Source organism: Nannobrachium achirus (genome assembly GCF_963921795.1).
Source record: "Nannobrachium achirus genome assembly, chromosome: 1".
Taxonomy (NCBI): Eukaryota; Metazoa; Chordata; class Actinopteri; order Myctophiformes; family Myctophidae; genus Nannobrachium; species Nannobrachium achirus.
This window is the reverse complement of record NC_137810.1, coordinates 63673195-63688967: the sequence shown is the minus strand read 5'-3', so window position 1 is coordinate 63688967 and position 15773 is coordinate 63673195. Positions and strand designations below refer to the sequence as shown.

Sequence of the window (15773 nt, the reverse complement as noted above, 5' to 3'; positions counted from 1 at the left end):
GAACTCTCTCTCTCTTTCTAAACCCTCTCTCTTCCTTTCTCTTTTCATTACCCTGTCCCCCTTCCCAATTTGTTGCCTCATCATGATGCTGGCAAGTGTGTCTTCCGCTTTGAACCCTCACTTCTCATTTTCAAGCATTTCTCACACATTCTGTCCACTTCTCTCATCCAATTCACACTTTCCTGCTAGCCTGTGAAAAGAATATTGAGTGTGTTATATCTGTCATATTTCAAACTCTTTACTTGTGGGTTAGCTGCAAACACCTTTTGTTTTGGAAAGGTGTTTGCGGTTTGATAATAATTTAAGGCTAAATAATTTTGTGGTTCCCCTCTTTCGTTTTGTCCAGGTACATGTCCACACTCTATTCCCACCCTGAGTTCCCTACGAAAGGCCCTAAAGAGATCAACCAGGAGCTGATGAAGAGCATCAGCACCAACCCACTGCGGCTGCTGTCCCCCTCGCACATCACCAACTACGCCCATGCTCTGTGGATCAAGAAGGCCGCAGGGCAGCCTGTCACCTTCACCGATATATTTGGCATGCTCATCGGAGAGACGCTAATACCCGAGGTATGAGCTGTTTACCACATGCTTCTATGATTTAACCCTATATTTAGTTGTTTATCAAATAGTGAAAATAGCAAATTTACACTCCCACATCGCAAAGCGTTGCAACTTGCAACATGTTGTGAGCTTGTAGATGTTCACAGAATGTTTCGCTTACTTTGCCTATTTTTGAGGAATGTACACTTGTTATGTTATGCCAGAATAGTGGCGCTAGGGTTCATGTGGTTAATCATGATTTTCCTTCCCGTTCTTTACTTATTGACCTGCTATCCTCTTGCTGTCGCGTCACATGTCCTCTCTTTTGTAACACGTGACCTTCAGTAAATATTTCACACTGTTCTCTATCAAAGTTATGAAACAAAAGTGAAGAGGAGCTACACTCTCTCAAGGCTGTTTGCTTTTCTAATAATAAAAACAACATTTCAGTCTCAACCTTTATCAGATCAGTTCTGATGAAGGTCGAGAGAGAGAGACAGATTATTATCTTTTTAATTCTTATTTTATTCTTATTATTGAAGAAACAATTTGGCCTTGAGATGAGACTGAGGATGTAATGGCTTAGCCTTTTTCCTTTGCAATCACCTGCAAGGGGGAAGACAAAGGGGGAGATTATGTTTGTGTTTGTTTCTTTTTCCGGGGCAAACCACTGGGCCAATCAATGTCACAGTTCTTGTGCACGGTGCCTGTAGAAGTAACTCTCTGTTTTGTTTAGATTTTCTCATGATATTGTATATTTTTCAAATGTTTAATTTTCATATCATATGGATGACGAATGCAGTTGGATCGGACTGAAACCATGGCCAAAAAGGTCATACGTGACTGATGTAATAGATTCCACATTCTGGTGGAAATAGGCATGTGATGTATACAGATGTTATTGTTTGAGATTTGGTTTTGTTTATCTCATCTCAGAGGATGGATACCAAGCTGAGTGATCTGCAGGAGAAGGTGAATGAGGCTCAGTGTCCCCTTCCTCTCTTCACCTGTCTGCATGTCAAGCCCAATGTGTCCGGCCTCAAGTTTGCAGGTAAGCGTGTGTGTGTGTGTGTGTGTGTGTGTGTGTGTGTGTGTGTGTGTGTGTGTGTGTGTGTGTGTGTAGCGTGCATGTTCTTATCATGTATGTTTTTGCATACGTAATGAGTTAACTAAAAGTCCTCAAATGAGCTTAGCCACATGCAAATGAACCGAGCTTGTTTTCATCTTGTGTACAGGTACATAAGAGTAAAACTTATTTTTGCTCGGCTTCCTTCAGACATTGCAACAGCATAGGTTATAAAACCTTAAAATAAAGGATATGGTCGATTGACAAGCTTTACATTACATTGTGATAGGATCAAGACAAGAGGAGATTCTTCAAGAGTGTGGTCATTCTTCAAGTATATCTATCGTTTGTCTCAGTACCATTCTAATGTCATTCATCGTTGTTTTGCACACTGACACCCCAATACATATCCTCAACATTGCACTTTTATTTATTTATTTATTTTCCCTTTTTTATGTCAGTGACAGTTTTTTTCATATAGTTATATATAAATAGAGAATCCAACAGTGTTGTTGTTTCCACGGCCCGGAACACAAGCCACTCTGTCGTGCTGGAACTACAGAGTAATAACAAAAGAAAGTAAAAATAAGCCAGAGTAGTACTTGATCTCTTCCATTCATAGACAGAAAATAATGATATAATAGGTTGGCAGACCTCTGAGCTGAGGAAATCCTTGGTGGTCTGCGTGTGTGTGTATGTGTATAAGCTACTTGCACGATTTTTAATTTTTAACTGCTTTTTGTAACAATGATATTCTCCATATCTCAAAGCTTGTCTTGTTACTGCGCAGTACAGTTCCTAACAAAGTAATGAAAATGTCTTTATTGACCCCAAATATCAGCGTTCATGTACAATGAGATAACAATGAGATAATAATGTTGTATGGCAATTATGGTTGATGTATGAATTCTTCTGCTTTTAATTTGTATTTGATGCTCTGTTTGAACTTGCAGATTGGGTGGAGTTCAGTCCCTATGAAATTGGGATGGCTAAGTATGGAACCTTCTTTACCCCTGACTTGTTTGGAAGCAATTTCTTCATGGGAACAGCTGTTAAGAAATATGAGGAAAACCCACTGCACTTTCTCATGGGTAAGAGATGGACGTGTTGTGCCTGACATCAACTCATGACAACACATACGATGCACAGATAAACTGTACTGTATGTGCATTCATACACACAGAGAGCATCTTAAGCACACATTGATATTCTTTTCCTGTGTCAGGCGTGTGGGGCAGTGCCTTCTCTATCCTCTTCAACCGAGTGATAGCGGTCAAAGACACAGCTGGTGACACTGGCAGTACCATGGAGGAGGAAATAGGTAAATTCTCTTACCCTGAATGTATTTATTTGTATTTCTTTTTTTTTTTGCTATTTACCACTGAAAGGTTCAGTTGAAGGACAGTTGACAGGAAAGGTTTTAAGTTAAATATGTCTTTATATCTATGCGACCACACACTGCTTGTCATGTCTTTGTTTCTAATGGTGTGATAGATAGTCAAAAGGAAACAAACAACAACAAATACAAGCAAAAGAATGATAGAGGCTCTTCCTTTTCCTCCTGATGCTGTGCATTGATTGATTCAGTTGATAGATACACAACAGGTGTTTATAGTCACACTGAGTCCAATGAGTTTGACTGCTTGGCATTGGCATGCATTACACTAACAGTGGACAATACTGCTTAAATCAGCCATCATCCCCCAGTCAGTGGTGAAAGTGAGCCGGAACGGCCGGAACCCCCGTTCCGTTAAAACATTTGGGGCCGGAACGGCGTTCCGTTAAGAAAAGGAGAAACCAGCTGTCAAAATCCCATGTTAAATAACCTGCCACAAACGCACGTCCAGGAAGAAAACAATAGCCTATACTAAAGTCAGATTAACATACAGTAGGCTACACAAGCATTACTAGTTAGACTATATTTTCTGATAAAGTGCTTCTAAATTATTCCCGTGGGTTTGTATAGGTCAGTCAGTGTAATCGATTCTGTTTGTTTCAGTGTTTGACACGGAGCGGGTAGAGGTGGGACGTTCGTGAACGAATCGAGTCGTTTGAACGGCTCTTTGAAATTAACGATAGGATTCGGTTCACAGTAGGGAGCCGTTCCTTCGAATGAGCCAGTCTTTTGAACGGCTCTTTGAAAGGAACGGATCCCAGAGATCCGGCTCACTTCAAAGAGCCATAAATCCCATCTCTAGGAGAGACTCGTCGTGTCTGTGGCACTGTGCCTGCCATGGTGATGCAGAATAGACCAAAATGATTCTATTCTGCGTCTAGCTTAAGTATTGGAAATACTCCAGTAAAGTAGGCTAGGCTATACTTAAAACCTGTACTTAAATACAGTACTTTAGTAAATGTACTAGTTACTTTAGATAACTGGTTATAATAATATTAATAATAATATATCATATTATCTGGAATTTATATAGAGCTTTCAAACATGCTTTACATGTGTGTGGGGGCCTGGGGAGACAACAAATAAGAGAGCAGGATATGGTGACTTGACTAGGATAGAATAATGTTGCTCTATCAGCATTTCTTTCTTTGTTGATGCTGCTACTGTATTCGTGTGTTTATGTGGATATACTAAACAAAATGTACAGTGACCATAAACATCTTATCTTATCTTAGGTGATTCTGCTAGCCCTACTGCTTACCCTTCTGTATGGAACAATGAACAATATGAAGAGGCTTATTATAGATATTTCCTTTAGGATTTCAATATGTTTCATGTTACAGTAAGTGTAATGCCGTTGCCTAATTCAGGTGTAGGACCTGTAGTGTTTTTATTGTGTGTATAACTATGCCAAAATGCAGTTTTTTATGCATTTCAGGGGTTTTGGGGGGTTAGAGCCTCCCACATTTTTTCCGGCCGCGCAGCTTCGCCGCACGGCCAATTTTGGGACAGTCCCGGCAAGAATTTCAAACCACTTTCACCACTGCCCCCAGTTAGTACATTGGGGGCTTGTCTGGGATGGTTTTCCAGTGAGTGTGTGGGGGGATTTAAAAGAGCTGCTCTTGCTTGAAGCACAGGAGCCCAATATCCTCTTTGGCAAAGGTGAGATTCCTGTTTGGATGAGTGGTAGATGTTTGTTTCAATTTGTTGTTTTTGACAGTTCGCCTGCCAATATCATTTTGGCAGACGCCTTACACTGTAGGAATGTTTTTACACAGGACGCTGTTATACCCATTTCCCCAGACACCAGTAGTACACCACCGGAGATAAATGATAGTGCTATATCACTATAATTATGTAGAGAAAGTATAGCTGATACAATGTGGATCTATTGATGTACTACTGTAAATAACTTCTCTTGAAGATGGGTCCTAATGACTGCATGTGTTTTTCTAACAGCGCAGATCAAGCCGCAGCACATCATTGGAGAGGACAGTCTGGATGGTGATGAGGAACCACTCAAAAAAGGTGCAGGGAACTTAAAATGTAGTGATTCTCAGCCGCAACCTTCATTTTGTCACTATAAAGGGTTTGATTGGAAGTCAGCACCATGACACATTGCCAATTATTTTAGGGATAGTTATAATATTGATTTTTATCATTGCTGAGTTTATTCTATTTTAGTTAAAGCTATACTGTGTAAGATGCTCAACTAGTGGTCAGTAGCCCTATAGCAAACCGCGGTCGCGTTCGCGTCTTTCGCCCGTTTTTCGTACCTTCACACCCCCGCGTCCGCCTCCACAACGCCGAGAGCTATCTTTAGAGGGGTCCCTGGTTCCTGTGCGTTCAGGCATTCCGGAGAAACGGACTACTTCACCCTGCCTGGTAAGCGAGATTACCTTTTGAGTAAAGAGACACACGGGCGACTACAAATATGGCGACCCCACTTCAAGATGCGCTGTGATTGGCCGGTAGTGTACCATGTGTGCATGATCGGCGATGTGATTGGGTAACGTATACACAACGTATACAGATGATGCAGATTACGTCATTTTGGCGCGAAATCCGGTCCACGGCCAGGATCATAGAAAACATATAAAGAGAAGGCTTCAGAAGCTGAAAATAACCGAGTGGGTGTTCTAAAACTTTAGCGATTTAACAGTTAGGACAATTTTAAGATTTGTTTTATAAAAAAAGTTACATGGTACAACTTTAAGGTTATGAATTGTGATGTTTTTTTCACGAAGCCATTGCAATATAATTTCATCCTGCTGTGCATCTCTGATGTAAAGTTATGAATGACAATAAAGAAGAACAGGTTTTTATATATTTATTGCATACCAGAAGTATCATCATTTAAATAATAAGTAATATTTCTCAGTCAGTGGACCTACTGACCCATATGGTAATTAGTTGACATAACCTGTTACCTTGCTCCCCAGGACGCCCAGGAAACCAGGAGACAGAAGTTGAGATCAAAGCCGCTGAGGCCAGCTGGGTCGAGAGATGGCAGGGAAGGGTCTCTTCCTATTTAAGTGACTGCTGCGACTCGCCTTTGTTCAACACACGAGAGGGTCGGGCAGGGAAGGTACACCTTTTTTCCTTTTTTCTTTTTGTCTATAATATAGCAGTAGGTTGGGCTCTGACAAAACAAGAGTTCAAACGTATCAATAGTCTATGAAAAGGACATAGAAGAGTGTCACGCTTACTTATTAAAAGCAAGATTTAATTTTGGGATCAAATCTCCACACCCAAACCCTTCCTGCAGGTACACAATTTCATGCTGGGTCTGAACCTGAACACAGAGATGCTCTGCTCCCCCGCCAACAACCGTAACGAGTGTGGCCCTGCAGAGGATGAGGTGGATGCTGTTAAAGGTAGGAGTGGTGGAAAAAAATATTAGTTATTCCCTGGTTATTCCTTTGTATGTGTGTGTCCTCCGATTGTGATTATTTCTGGTTAGGGCTTTCACTTCAAGTATTTTTTACAGATCGACTAGTTGAAGCCACTGGTAGTCGACTAGTCGACTAGTCGTTAACATATTATGTCATAATAAAGAGCGCTGTGGCACGTCTTTTCACAGCAGCCAAGTTACCATGACAACGGATACTCACACAAACCCATGTGTGCAAGTTTGCGCAACATAACAAGACCAGCATTTCACAATCGCCACATCCATTTGAGCTGCTACAGTAATAGAAACCCATGCTTGGACTCACCAATAGCTGTCTCTCGTAAACAAAGGACATTATATCCATTTCCATTTGCATGGTCGGCTAGCCAGGCTAGCAGGCTAGCTCGCTACACAACACAACACTCCTCTGTCTTTTAATTACTTCTAATCAAACGAACGTGCGGAATGTCTGTCGGTCTGTTCGTTGTAGCAAGCACTGGGCTGTCCTCACTTGCTGCTATGATCGCGCTATTATTATACTGTTTATACTGTTAAACAACTATATTCTGACTGTAGGACTAGTCTGTAGTCTCACAACTATGTTGCTGTGTGCAGACGCGATGCGGAGTTTCAGCACTTTAGGGATTAACCCTCGGTAGGAAGATGCAGCAAGGTGTGTGTGTGACTGGATAATAATATTCCGTTTGTAATGGTTGTTAGAAATAAAACAACTATAATCAAATTGAAATGAGTTTGCTAGGTCTTCATTCAAAAAAAAAAAAAAAAAAAACGAAAATATTTTTTAAAATTATTTTATTTTCGACTTTTCGACTAGTACCTACAAGATCGACAAGTGGTTATACTAGTCGACTAGTTGGTGAAAGCCCTATTTCTGGTCCTTTGTTCCAGATCGGTGTAAATAGTGTACTCTACATTGCTGTAGATTTAATGTATTTTTTTTTCTCCACATTTTCCTTAACATTTCAACTTTTTAAATGATTGATTGGTGAAATAAACAAACAAAACAAATGAATAATCAATAACTTATCAGCTACTTAGAAAGTAGCTGAACTCTGCATCTACAACTTCTTCCCGAAACGTGGTTCTGGATAAACCAAAGTCCCCACCAAAGTTGTGTGGAATTTATTCTGACCCGTTCTGTTCTCATTCAGACCAAGACGAGCCTTTGGATGCAAAGAGCGAGAAGATCCACATAGTGGACAGTGGTCTCACGTTTAACCTTCCCTACCCCCTCATCCTGAGGCCGCAGCGCGGTGTTGACCTGATCATCTCCTTTGACTTCTCTGCCAGACCCAGCGACTCCAGCCCACCCTTTAAGGTCAGTTAAAATGTTAATCACTAATAATAATGATAATGAATACCTATACTATCCCGCGGGGGAAATTCAGATATCGCAGCCCTACCCAGCTGCTTTTTTTATCAGCTTTGACCCAGCTGAACTCAACCCAGTGATGCCCACAAGGAGCGCAAGGGGGAAGGGGAGCAGTGGTAGCTGGAGTGGGGAATCGTACCTGCGACCTCTGGGGCCTCCGGAGTCCTAGGTGTGGACACTAACCACTCAGCCACCACTGCTCTAAATCACTGTTACTCCCTACCTGGTGTAGTTCACTCATTAGTATTACACAATGAAATCTGCAATGTTAATGGAACACTGAGGAGACTGAAGTCCTTCATGGTGCAGTGGTTCCCAAACTATTCAGGTCGAGAGAACCAAAAGAGAGTTTAGACATTTGCCCTGGATCCGGCTGTTTTCACTACTTCTTAATTAATATCATTTCTTATTCATAGATTTTGTTACATTTGTTTATTTGTTTGTTTTAAAATGTATACAATTATATGTTTTTATTTAAATGGTGCATTTATATATAAATGGTGCATTTATATAGCGCTTTTAATCCAAAGCGCTTTACATAGATTGTGCATTACATTCACCCATTCACACACACATTCATACACCAGTGGCGGAGGAAGCCATGCAAGGCACCAACCTACTCACCGGAGGCAATTAGGGGTTCAGAGTCTTGCCCAAGGACCCTTCGACATTAACTCAGGGGGAGCCCGGATTCGAACTGGGAACCCTTCGGGATTTATACCCTTCGTGCTCTAATACCAGTTTCTCTACCCCTGAGCTATGCCGATACTGTAGGAAAAGTAAATGGCATTTTTTACTTGTGATGCATACAAATTGGTCTGTGACCCACAAATGGGTCTCGACCATGGGAAACAGTCCTTCTATCAGTCTGTAATGGCTAGCCCTGTCTTCTTTGTGATTGCTTGCTGGGTTAGGGTTAGGGTTAGGGTTAATTTTCCCAGCTTGATCAATAAAGGTCTTATCTTAACACGTCACCCATTTTCAACCTCAAATTGTCAACCTCAAAACCTTTCAACCCCCACTATGCTCATTATAAGATGGTTAAGATGTATACCCACTCTTAAAGGTGTGCTGTGGGCAGTTCAGAAACCTGCCTACAATCATCACATCATCAGTGGTCCTTTCAAACGAGATTTCAAGAATTTGGTACAATTTTGGAAAAATGGTTTCAATTTCAGTGTGGTAAAATGTTCCAGGAAATTTGTACACTAGTCTTGACTTTATTAACACTGAGGATTTCACTGTGTATAATGTCATTATACCTTTATAACCCCTTAATAAAGGGATAGGAGAACAGGGAAGTGAATTAGGAAGTGGTTAAAACGACAAACTTGTAGAGGAAACATATTTCAGTTTCTTAAATTTGCACCCTAGGAACTTAAGCTTGCAGAGGAGTGGGCTCAGAAGAACAAACAGCCCTTTCCCAAGATCGACGCGAACGTTTTTGACCGGAAAAAAGAATGCTACGTCTTCAAACAAAAGGACTGCCCCACCGTCATCCACTTTGTGCTGGTCAACGTCAACTTTAGGGAGTTCAAAGCCCCCGGTAAGTACATACGCATGTGGAGGTTTTCATGCGCTGAAAATATTTTTGGGGACTCTTTTGTAGGATTATAATGAGGCACGTTTACCATCGCAGCATATGAGGCATCTCTTCCTCCAAGTACAAGTATTCCACCATATTTGGTCATTTCCTGTTGTTTTACAGATACTGTAGGAGAAAGTTGGAGCCCCTTGTCTGCGTGACCCCAATAAATCTCTCCCCTTAAAGCCACGATCTGTAGTTTTTATGTCCATTATGTCCCTCGCCCAGTAGAGAGGGGTAATTGCAACAAGGTCTAGACTACAATGAAGCGATCTAGTTCTAGATACCACTAAATATTGCATGCAACGTGTGTGTGTGTGTGTGTGTGTGTGTGTGTGTGTGTGTGTGTGTGTGTGTGTGTGTGTGTGTGTGTGTGTGTGTGTGTTTGTGTGTGTGCCTCTCTCACACATCAGTGGGAGAGATCTGAGTGTAAACAGACCACATTTCTTCAGCCGTTCAAAGTTACACACTAGCAACACATCCATGAAGGTCGGGGGCCTTAGGGAGATAAAATGGTCATTTCGTGCTAATCAGTCTAAAAGCGCCGAATTTTGCACAGATGTAGCGCAGGACATGCTCTAATGATTTAGCTAGGGTGCCCACGTCGGCGACCTTTGGGGTCGCCACAGTGGCCGAAAACAAGTTAGGCTCCCATCGACTTTCTATACACTATACACTATCTCTATACTACAGGAAGAAAATTAAACCTGCTTTAAGTAGGATGCTTGTCTAACTAGGGGTTTGTCATGATTCTGAATACATTGCAAGCAATTGTTTTACACAAAAAAACTTTCCTTGGGTTAAAAAACAGCCCCACAAAACTATGGGTTTGTGATGAAAAGTCATTACTTTTCACAGTCTTGTTGAGGCCATTTTAGCCCAAGGAGTGTTTTTTTGTGCAAAGCAAATGCTTGCAGTGGATTCAGAATCATGACAAACCCCTAGTTGACAAACCCCTAGTTAGACCCCTCACATGCTACTTAAAGCAGATTTGTTTTCCTCCTGTATTAGCCTATAGTGTATAGAAAGTCGACGGGAGCCCAACTTGATTTGGCCGATCTGGCGACCCCGAAGGTCGCCGACTCGGGCGCACTAGCTAAATTATTAGAGCATGCCCTGGGCTACATCTGTGCACAATTTGGTGCTTTGAGACTGATTAGCACGAAAAACCCCTAAGGCCCCCGACTATATCCACTTTAAGGAGGGTACAGGATATACTACCTCTTTGCATACAGGTCATCCACCGTGACCTACATACTCCCTCTGTCTGTTTATGTATGTTACATGAGGCTGGGGTTTGTGTGCTTTCATTACACACCATACATTGGGATGTGAATGTGTATAAAGATAACTTTGCATGTGCTAGGTGCTAAGTTGATGTCCCTGAGAAGGTTTTCCCCTAACAAGAAATGCAAACTTAGATACCCTCCTGGGTAGGGAGCGTGTTGATATTGCGATATAGCATCTGTTCGAGGGTTCATTTTTTCAACACGGGTGAATGTTGTTAACCTGGTGAATGCCTAAACCTAACCAAAGTAGCTAACCTGCCGACGCTCATAGTCGAAAGAATGACCCATCGAAAGAGCGAGATTTGTTTTAACTGTCCTCCATTACTTCATGTCTTAACTGACCTCCATTACGTTAACTGACCGCCATTTCTTCATATTTTATCTGACCTCCATTTCTTACAGGAGTCCCAAGAGAGACAGAGGAAGAGAAAGATGCTGCAGACTTTAACATCTTCGACGGCCCTGAGAAGCCGTACTCCACCTTTAACTTCCAGTACAGCAACAAGGCCTATACTCAGCTCCATGACCTGATGGAATTTAACACACTCAACAACTTAGAGGTCAGTTTTCTTTTCTTGGTTTAACTAGACTGGTGTCCTTCGGGCAACAGTGTATTCTGTGACCACACAAGTCGAGAACTGTATAAATTGGGACCGAAACACTTATGCAATTCCCACACCTGTTGTCAGAGTAGTCGCTGAACCTGTTCTTAAAGTAGCCAATGCGATACCAACTACCACAGTTTTTTTTTTTTCCCCACAGTTATAATAACTTTAAAGATTAGTTTTTTGGGGCTTTTATGCCTTTATTCGATAAGACAGTAGACTGGCAGGAAATGGGGGGAGAGATGGGGAGTGACATGCGGCAAAGGTCGTCTGGATCGGGAATCGAAACGGCAACGCAGTTATAACTCAGAGATGCAAACAGCCCCAAGGTGAAAAAGGTGACAACATTTTCTGGGGGGGGGGGGGGGATTTAAATTTGACCTTTTTCGGGTCGGGTCGGGTGAATTTGCGTGATTCTAACTCGGTTAAACAGTGACTTATACATTACATGCAGCAAAATTGGACTTGTTGCCTACCACGGCACCGATTGTTCTAGATATAATGAAGAAAATGTAATCTACAATAAAAATATAATATATCCTATAGTTATAGTTATATGAATATAATAATATTTAGGGACTTGTCTTTATTAGACAGGTATAGACAGAGACAATGCATGCTGTGAGCTTGTAGATCGGCTATTTTTTTACACACAGTAAAAGACTATTAAATTAACAGTGTTAACAGCTTTGCTTAAAATGAAAGGGTTAAATACCATGGTTACTGAGTGTGTCCAGTGCACAGGCAGTGGTGTAAAGTAACTAAGTACACTTACTCAAGTACTGTATTTAAGCGCAATTCATTTTCAGGTTCTTTTACTTATACTGGAGTATTTCCACATTTCAATACGTCTACTCCACTACATCTCAGAGGCAAATATTGTACTTTTACTCCACTACTATTGAATTCCGGACTTTTACTTCTGCATAAAAAATGCAGTATTTCTGCATTGCAGTATTGATACTTTTACTAAGTAAAACATGTGAGTACTTTTTCCATCACTAGTCTATATGGGACACGGGAGAGGGACGCGCAATACTATTCAGATTGAGAACTTGCCGAACCGATTCTCCGCTTTGAAAACTGGGCTTTTTATGACTTAATTACTTTATCTGCTTTTCCCTCTGTTTTTTTATTATTATTATTATTATTTTGTTTCTTCGCACTGATTCTTGACTTTGCACTATAAGGTTGTGTTGGTAGTTTCTGAGTATTCTGCTTTGTTTAACAATGTCAGTGAGATACTTGTTGCACTAACTAGCATTGACTGTTACGGTCTCTTTTTGTAAGACACTTTGTGTATATATACTTATATATTATTCGCCCCCTCTATTGATGCACCTTCTCTTTATTGGTACTGTACTGCTTTTTTTCCCCTCTTATCTATCTTTTTTTTTTCTTTTTCTTACTTCTCTGTAACTTTGTAAATACTGTATACTGCTATGCTACAACTGGACAACTGAATTTCCCCCTTGGGATAATAAAGGTATCTATCTATCTATCTGGTTCCCAGTCCCAGATTGAGTGCCTAATGGTCCGTCAAAAACATTTTTACACCGGATCTGCATGAATCCCACAAGTGCCCAATTTGGCTTCAAAACAGCGATTTTCGCCGAAAAGCTACAAGTTTGCATGTCTGATAACTAGTAAGACGCCTCACCGATTTTTGGCCATCTGGCCAGTGATGTATATCGGACCAGTTACCCATGGAGACCCCTGGTACCCATATATGGAGATCCATGTGCTGTATAGTACATCCCTGTCTGAACCAGCCACACAGATATGGGCTGTCAAGGGAACCACAGTGTCAGACATCAGAGCACGATGTCAGAGCAGCATACCCATAGACCGTAAAAATGTGTACACGTCCGTCTACACCAGGGGTTTTCAAAGTGGGTGACGGCGCACCCTGGGGTGCCGCGACGGCAGTCCAGGGGTGCCGCGAGATAATTTGATAATATTTGAAATTTATTTGGACATTTAAAAATATATTTAGTACAATTTTAAACTTGAAATACAAAATTATTTCAGTCAGTTCTAACCAAAATGGCTATTATCTTGTTTTCCTCGCAAAACATAATCGCTAAAATATGCTATAAATTTAAGGTGCTGGGAGTGAAAATTATGAATATAATGTAGGGGAACTCCTGGTCTACACGCAGACAAGCTGTGACATTTCTCATGGTAAAATCGCAATATCTTTAAATATTACAATCAAAGCGCTCGGGTGGCGCAGTGTTAAAGTCCCTGCCCACCACCACAGAGGTTGTGGGTTTGAATCCACCGTGGTGCATCCAGCTTTGTCGGGCGTCTAAGCGAACACAATTGGCTCATGTTTGGGGGAGGAAAGCTGGGTGGGGAGGGTGATATTGGTCACTGCATGTACTCCTACAAGCTGGAGCAGCACCTTTCAGTGGGGAGTGTTGGGCGGGAGGAGTAGGACGAAGGCTCTACGTCCTCCCGGTGGGGACTCCTCACTGGCAGGTGAGTCAGTAGGATACAACAACAGTGACATCACAGAAATGTTTGTGGGGAGGAATCAATTGGCATAACGACTAAATTGGGGAGAAAAAGAGGGTACATTTTGGCTCTGGAAACAAGCCGGTCTGACTGAATTTCCACTCGGCACTGTACTGTTTCCATTAGCAACACAAGGCAAGTTGAAATTGTTTGGACATTGCCTTATTTATGCCCACATGCCCACATGACACACACACACACACACACACACACCAGGGCTCGAGGCTAGGGGAATCAGCCGGCAAACCCTAACCCTGCCCGGCAATCAGATTTTTAGAAGAAATGACTACGATACAGAAGCGGTCTACTTTATCATCAACTTCATGCTGAAATGTGTTGTCCAGTAGATCATATCTCACACCAGGCCTGGCATTTCATCATTTTACGGGCAAGATCACTTGACATTTGATGTTGTCAGCCAGGGTTGGGAAAGTTCACTTTCTACATGAATGAACTAGTTCAGTTCATAGTTCATAATTCAAAAATAAAGGTTCATGGTCCCAAAAATGAACTATAGAATGTCCTACGTGCGTCTTGTCATAAAGCTGATAAGCTTTTATTGTGAAGGCAAAGTTACTAAACGTCAGTGGTGAAAGTACATTTACATTTACTACATTTTTGAGGTGTTTGTACTTGAGTATTTCCAATTTCCAATACTTTTACTCCACTAAATTATTTCAGTTATTACCATAGTTACTAGTTACTTTGCAGACATAAATTACAATATTATAAAACATACATGAGCCACTTTAGCCCCATTTTATACCTTGGCTGTTTGACGCTCACATCGTGACGCAATGTGAGCTTGTAGAACTGCTATTCTACTGCTGAAATGAAGGTTGAATTTAACTGAGTATTTTCCTGGATGGATTCACAGTATAACATGATCATAATTATGTGCCCCCAGATAATCAAAGAGGCCATCAAGGAGAGCGTTGTGTACCGGAAGGAGAACCTTGCGATGCCCCAGTCGCCTTGAAGATGGGGTGCCATGATTTTTTCCCCTCTCTAAAACATGATTATCAACTATTATGATTATACTAGGAGGAAGATTTTTTCCAAAAAAGTGTACAGAAATAGTTCAAATTAGGTGTTTTTGTGGCCACACCCACCAGTTCATTAAGTATGCCTGGTTGTCATGGTGGGTGGTGACCCAGCTGAAGTTAACCACACCCACTGTGTTGGGTGAATGGTAATTAGGGGAGGGGTTGATTCTATGATGTAATTGTATCTATGTTTTTGCACCGACACTTTTGACCCACAAGGTGGCAGCCTCCAGGAAAAACAAAAACAAATAGAACCACACCAGGGGGTCTAATGAAGTACTGTCAACCTCCTAGACACATGAAAAACTGAAAAACTACAAAACAATGGCACCGCCTTTAACACTTCGCCAGCCAAAATAGAATGGTGGTTGGTAGATTAGCCGTGAAATTTCTATTATTGTATTGTGATCTGAGACATAATATTATGTTTATAAACATGAGCCCGCCACCACTCCTTCTTGGACCACACAGTTGTTTTTTCTTTTTTTTTTCTTTTCAGGTCATTAGCTCACCGTGATTTTCTGGATCTCCGTTGGGATAGAGTGGTAGTTTTGGCCGAGCATCGATCTCCCCGTGCGTTTCGCATGCGCGATCCGTGCGCATAATAATCCATGCATATAATCCAAGAATGACTGAACAGTCGATGTGACCATTTTGGATTGCTTAGCACTTAGCACTCCAGCTCTGCTAGTGTTATCCTCCAGACAGTAAACAGACGGTGTCAAGGAAGAATGAAGAAGGAAATGGCAATGACGTCCCCTCTGCTTCATGTCAGGGCAGCCATGAGCTATCGATGGACAAGCGGTGACTAGGGAAGGTTAGACGATCGCCGATTTTCGGATCAAAATCATTTATTCCGGTTTTAATGACAAAGTCTGGGAAAAGACGGCGCGGCTGAGACTCCTTGCTCAGGTGTCCGATATATTACGGTTTTAAC

At 41.5% G+C, this 15773-nt stretch overlaps 1 protein-coding gene across 1 annotated transcript in view; it reads left to right on the top strand.

The window, feature by feature from the left end:
* LOC308289319 (cytosolic phospholipase A2-like) overlaps positions 1–14769 on the top strand; it is a gene marked incomplete at both ends in the record, with an annotated part of 23735 nt that extends 8966 nt beyond the window's left edge. The window contains 11 exons of the mRNA XM_080730995.1: positions 347–569; positions 1479–1593; positions 2562–2699; positions 2834–2929; positions 4964–5032; positions 5947–6092; positions 6273–6381; positions 7571–7737; positions 9166–9337; positions 11068–11225; positions 14698–14769. Of these exons, the coding sequence (XP_080587121.1) occupies positions 347–569; positions 1479–1593; positions 2562–2699; positions 2834–2929; positions 4964–5032; positions 5947–6092; positions 6273–6381; positions 7571–7737; positions 9166–9337; positions 11068–11225; positions 14698–14769 (1465 nt within the window). The remainder of the gene's footprint in view (positions 1–346; positions 570–1478; positions 1594–2561; positions 2700–2833; positions 2930–4963; positions 5033–5946; positions 6093–6272; positions 6382–7570; positions 7738–9165; positions 9338–11067; positions 11226–14697) is intronic.
* Between the last annotated feature and the right edge of the window lie 1004 nt (positions 14770–15773).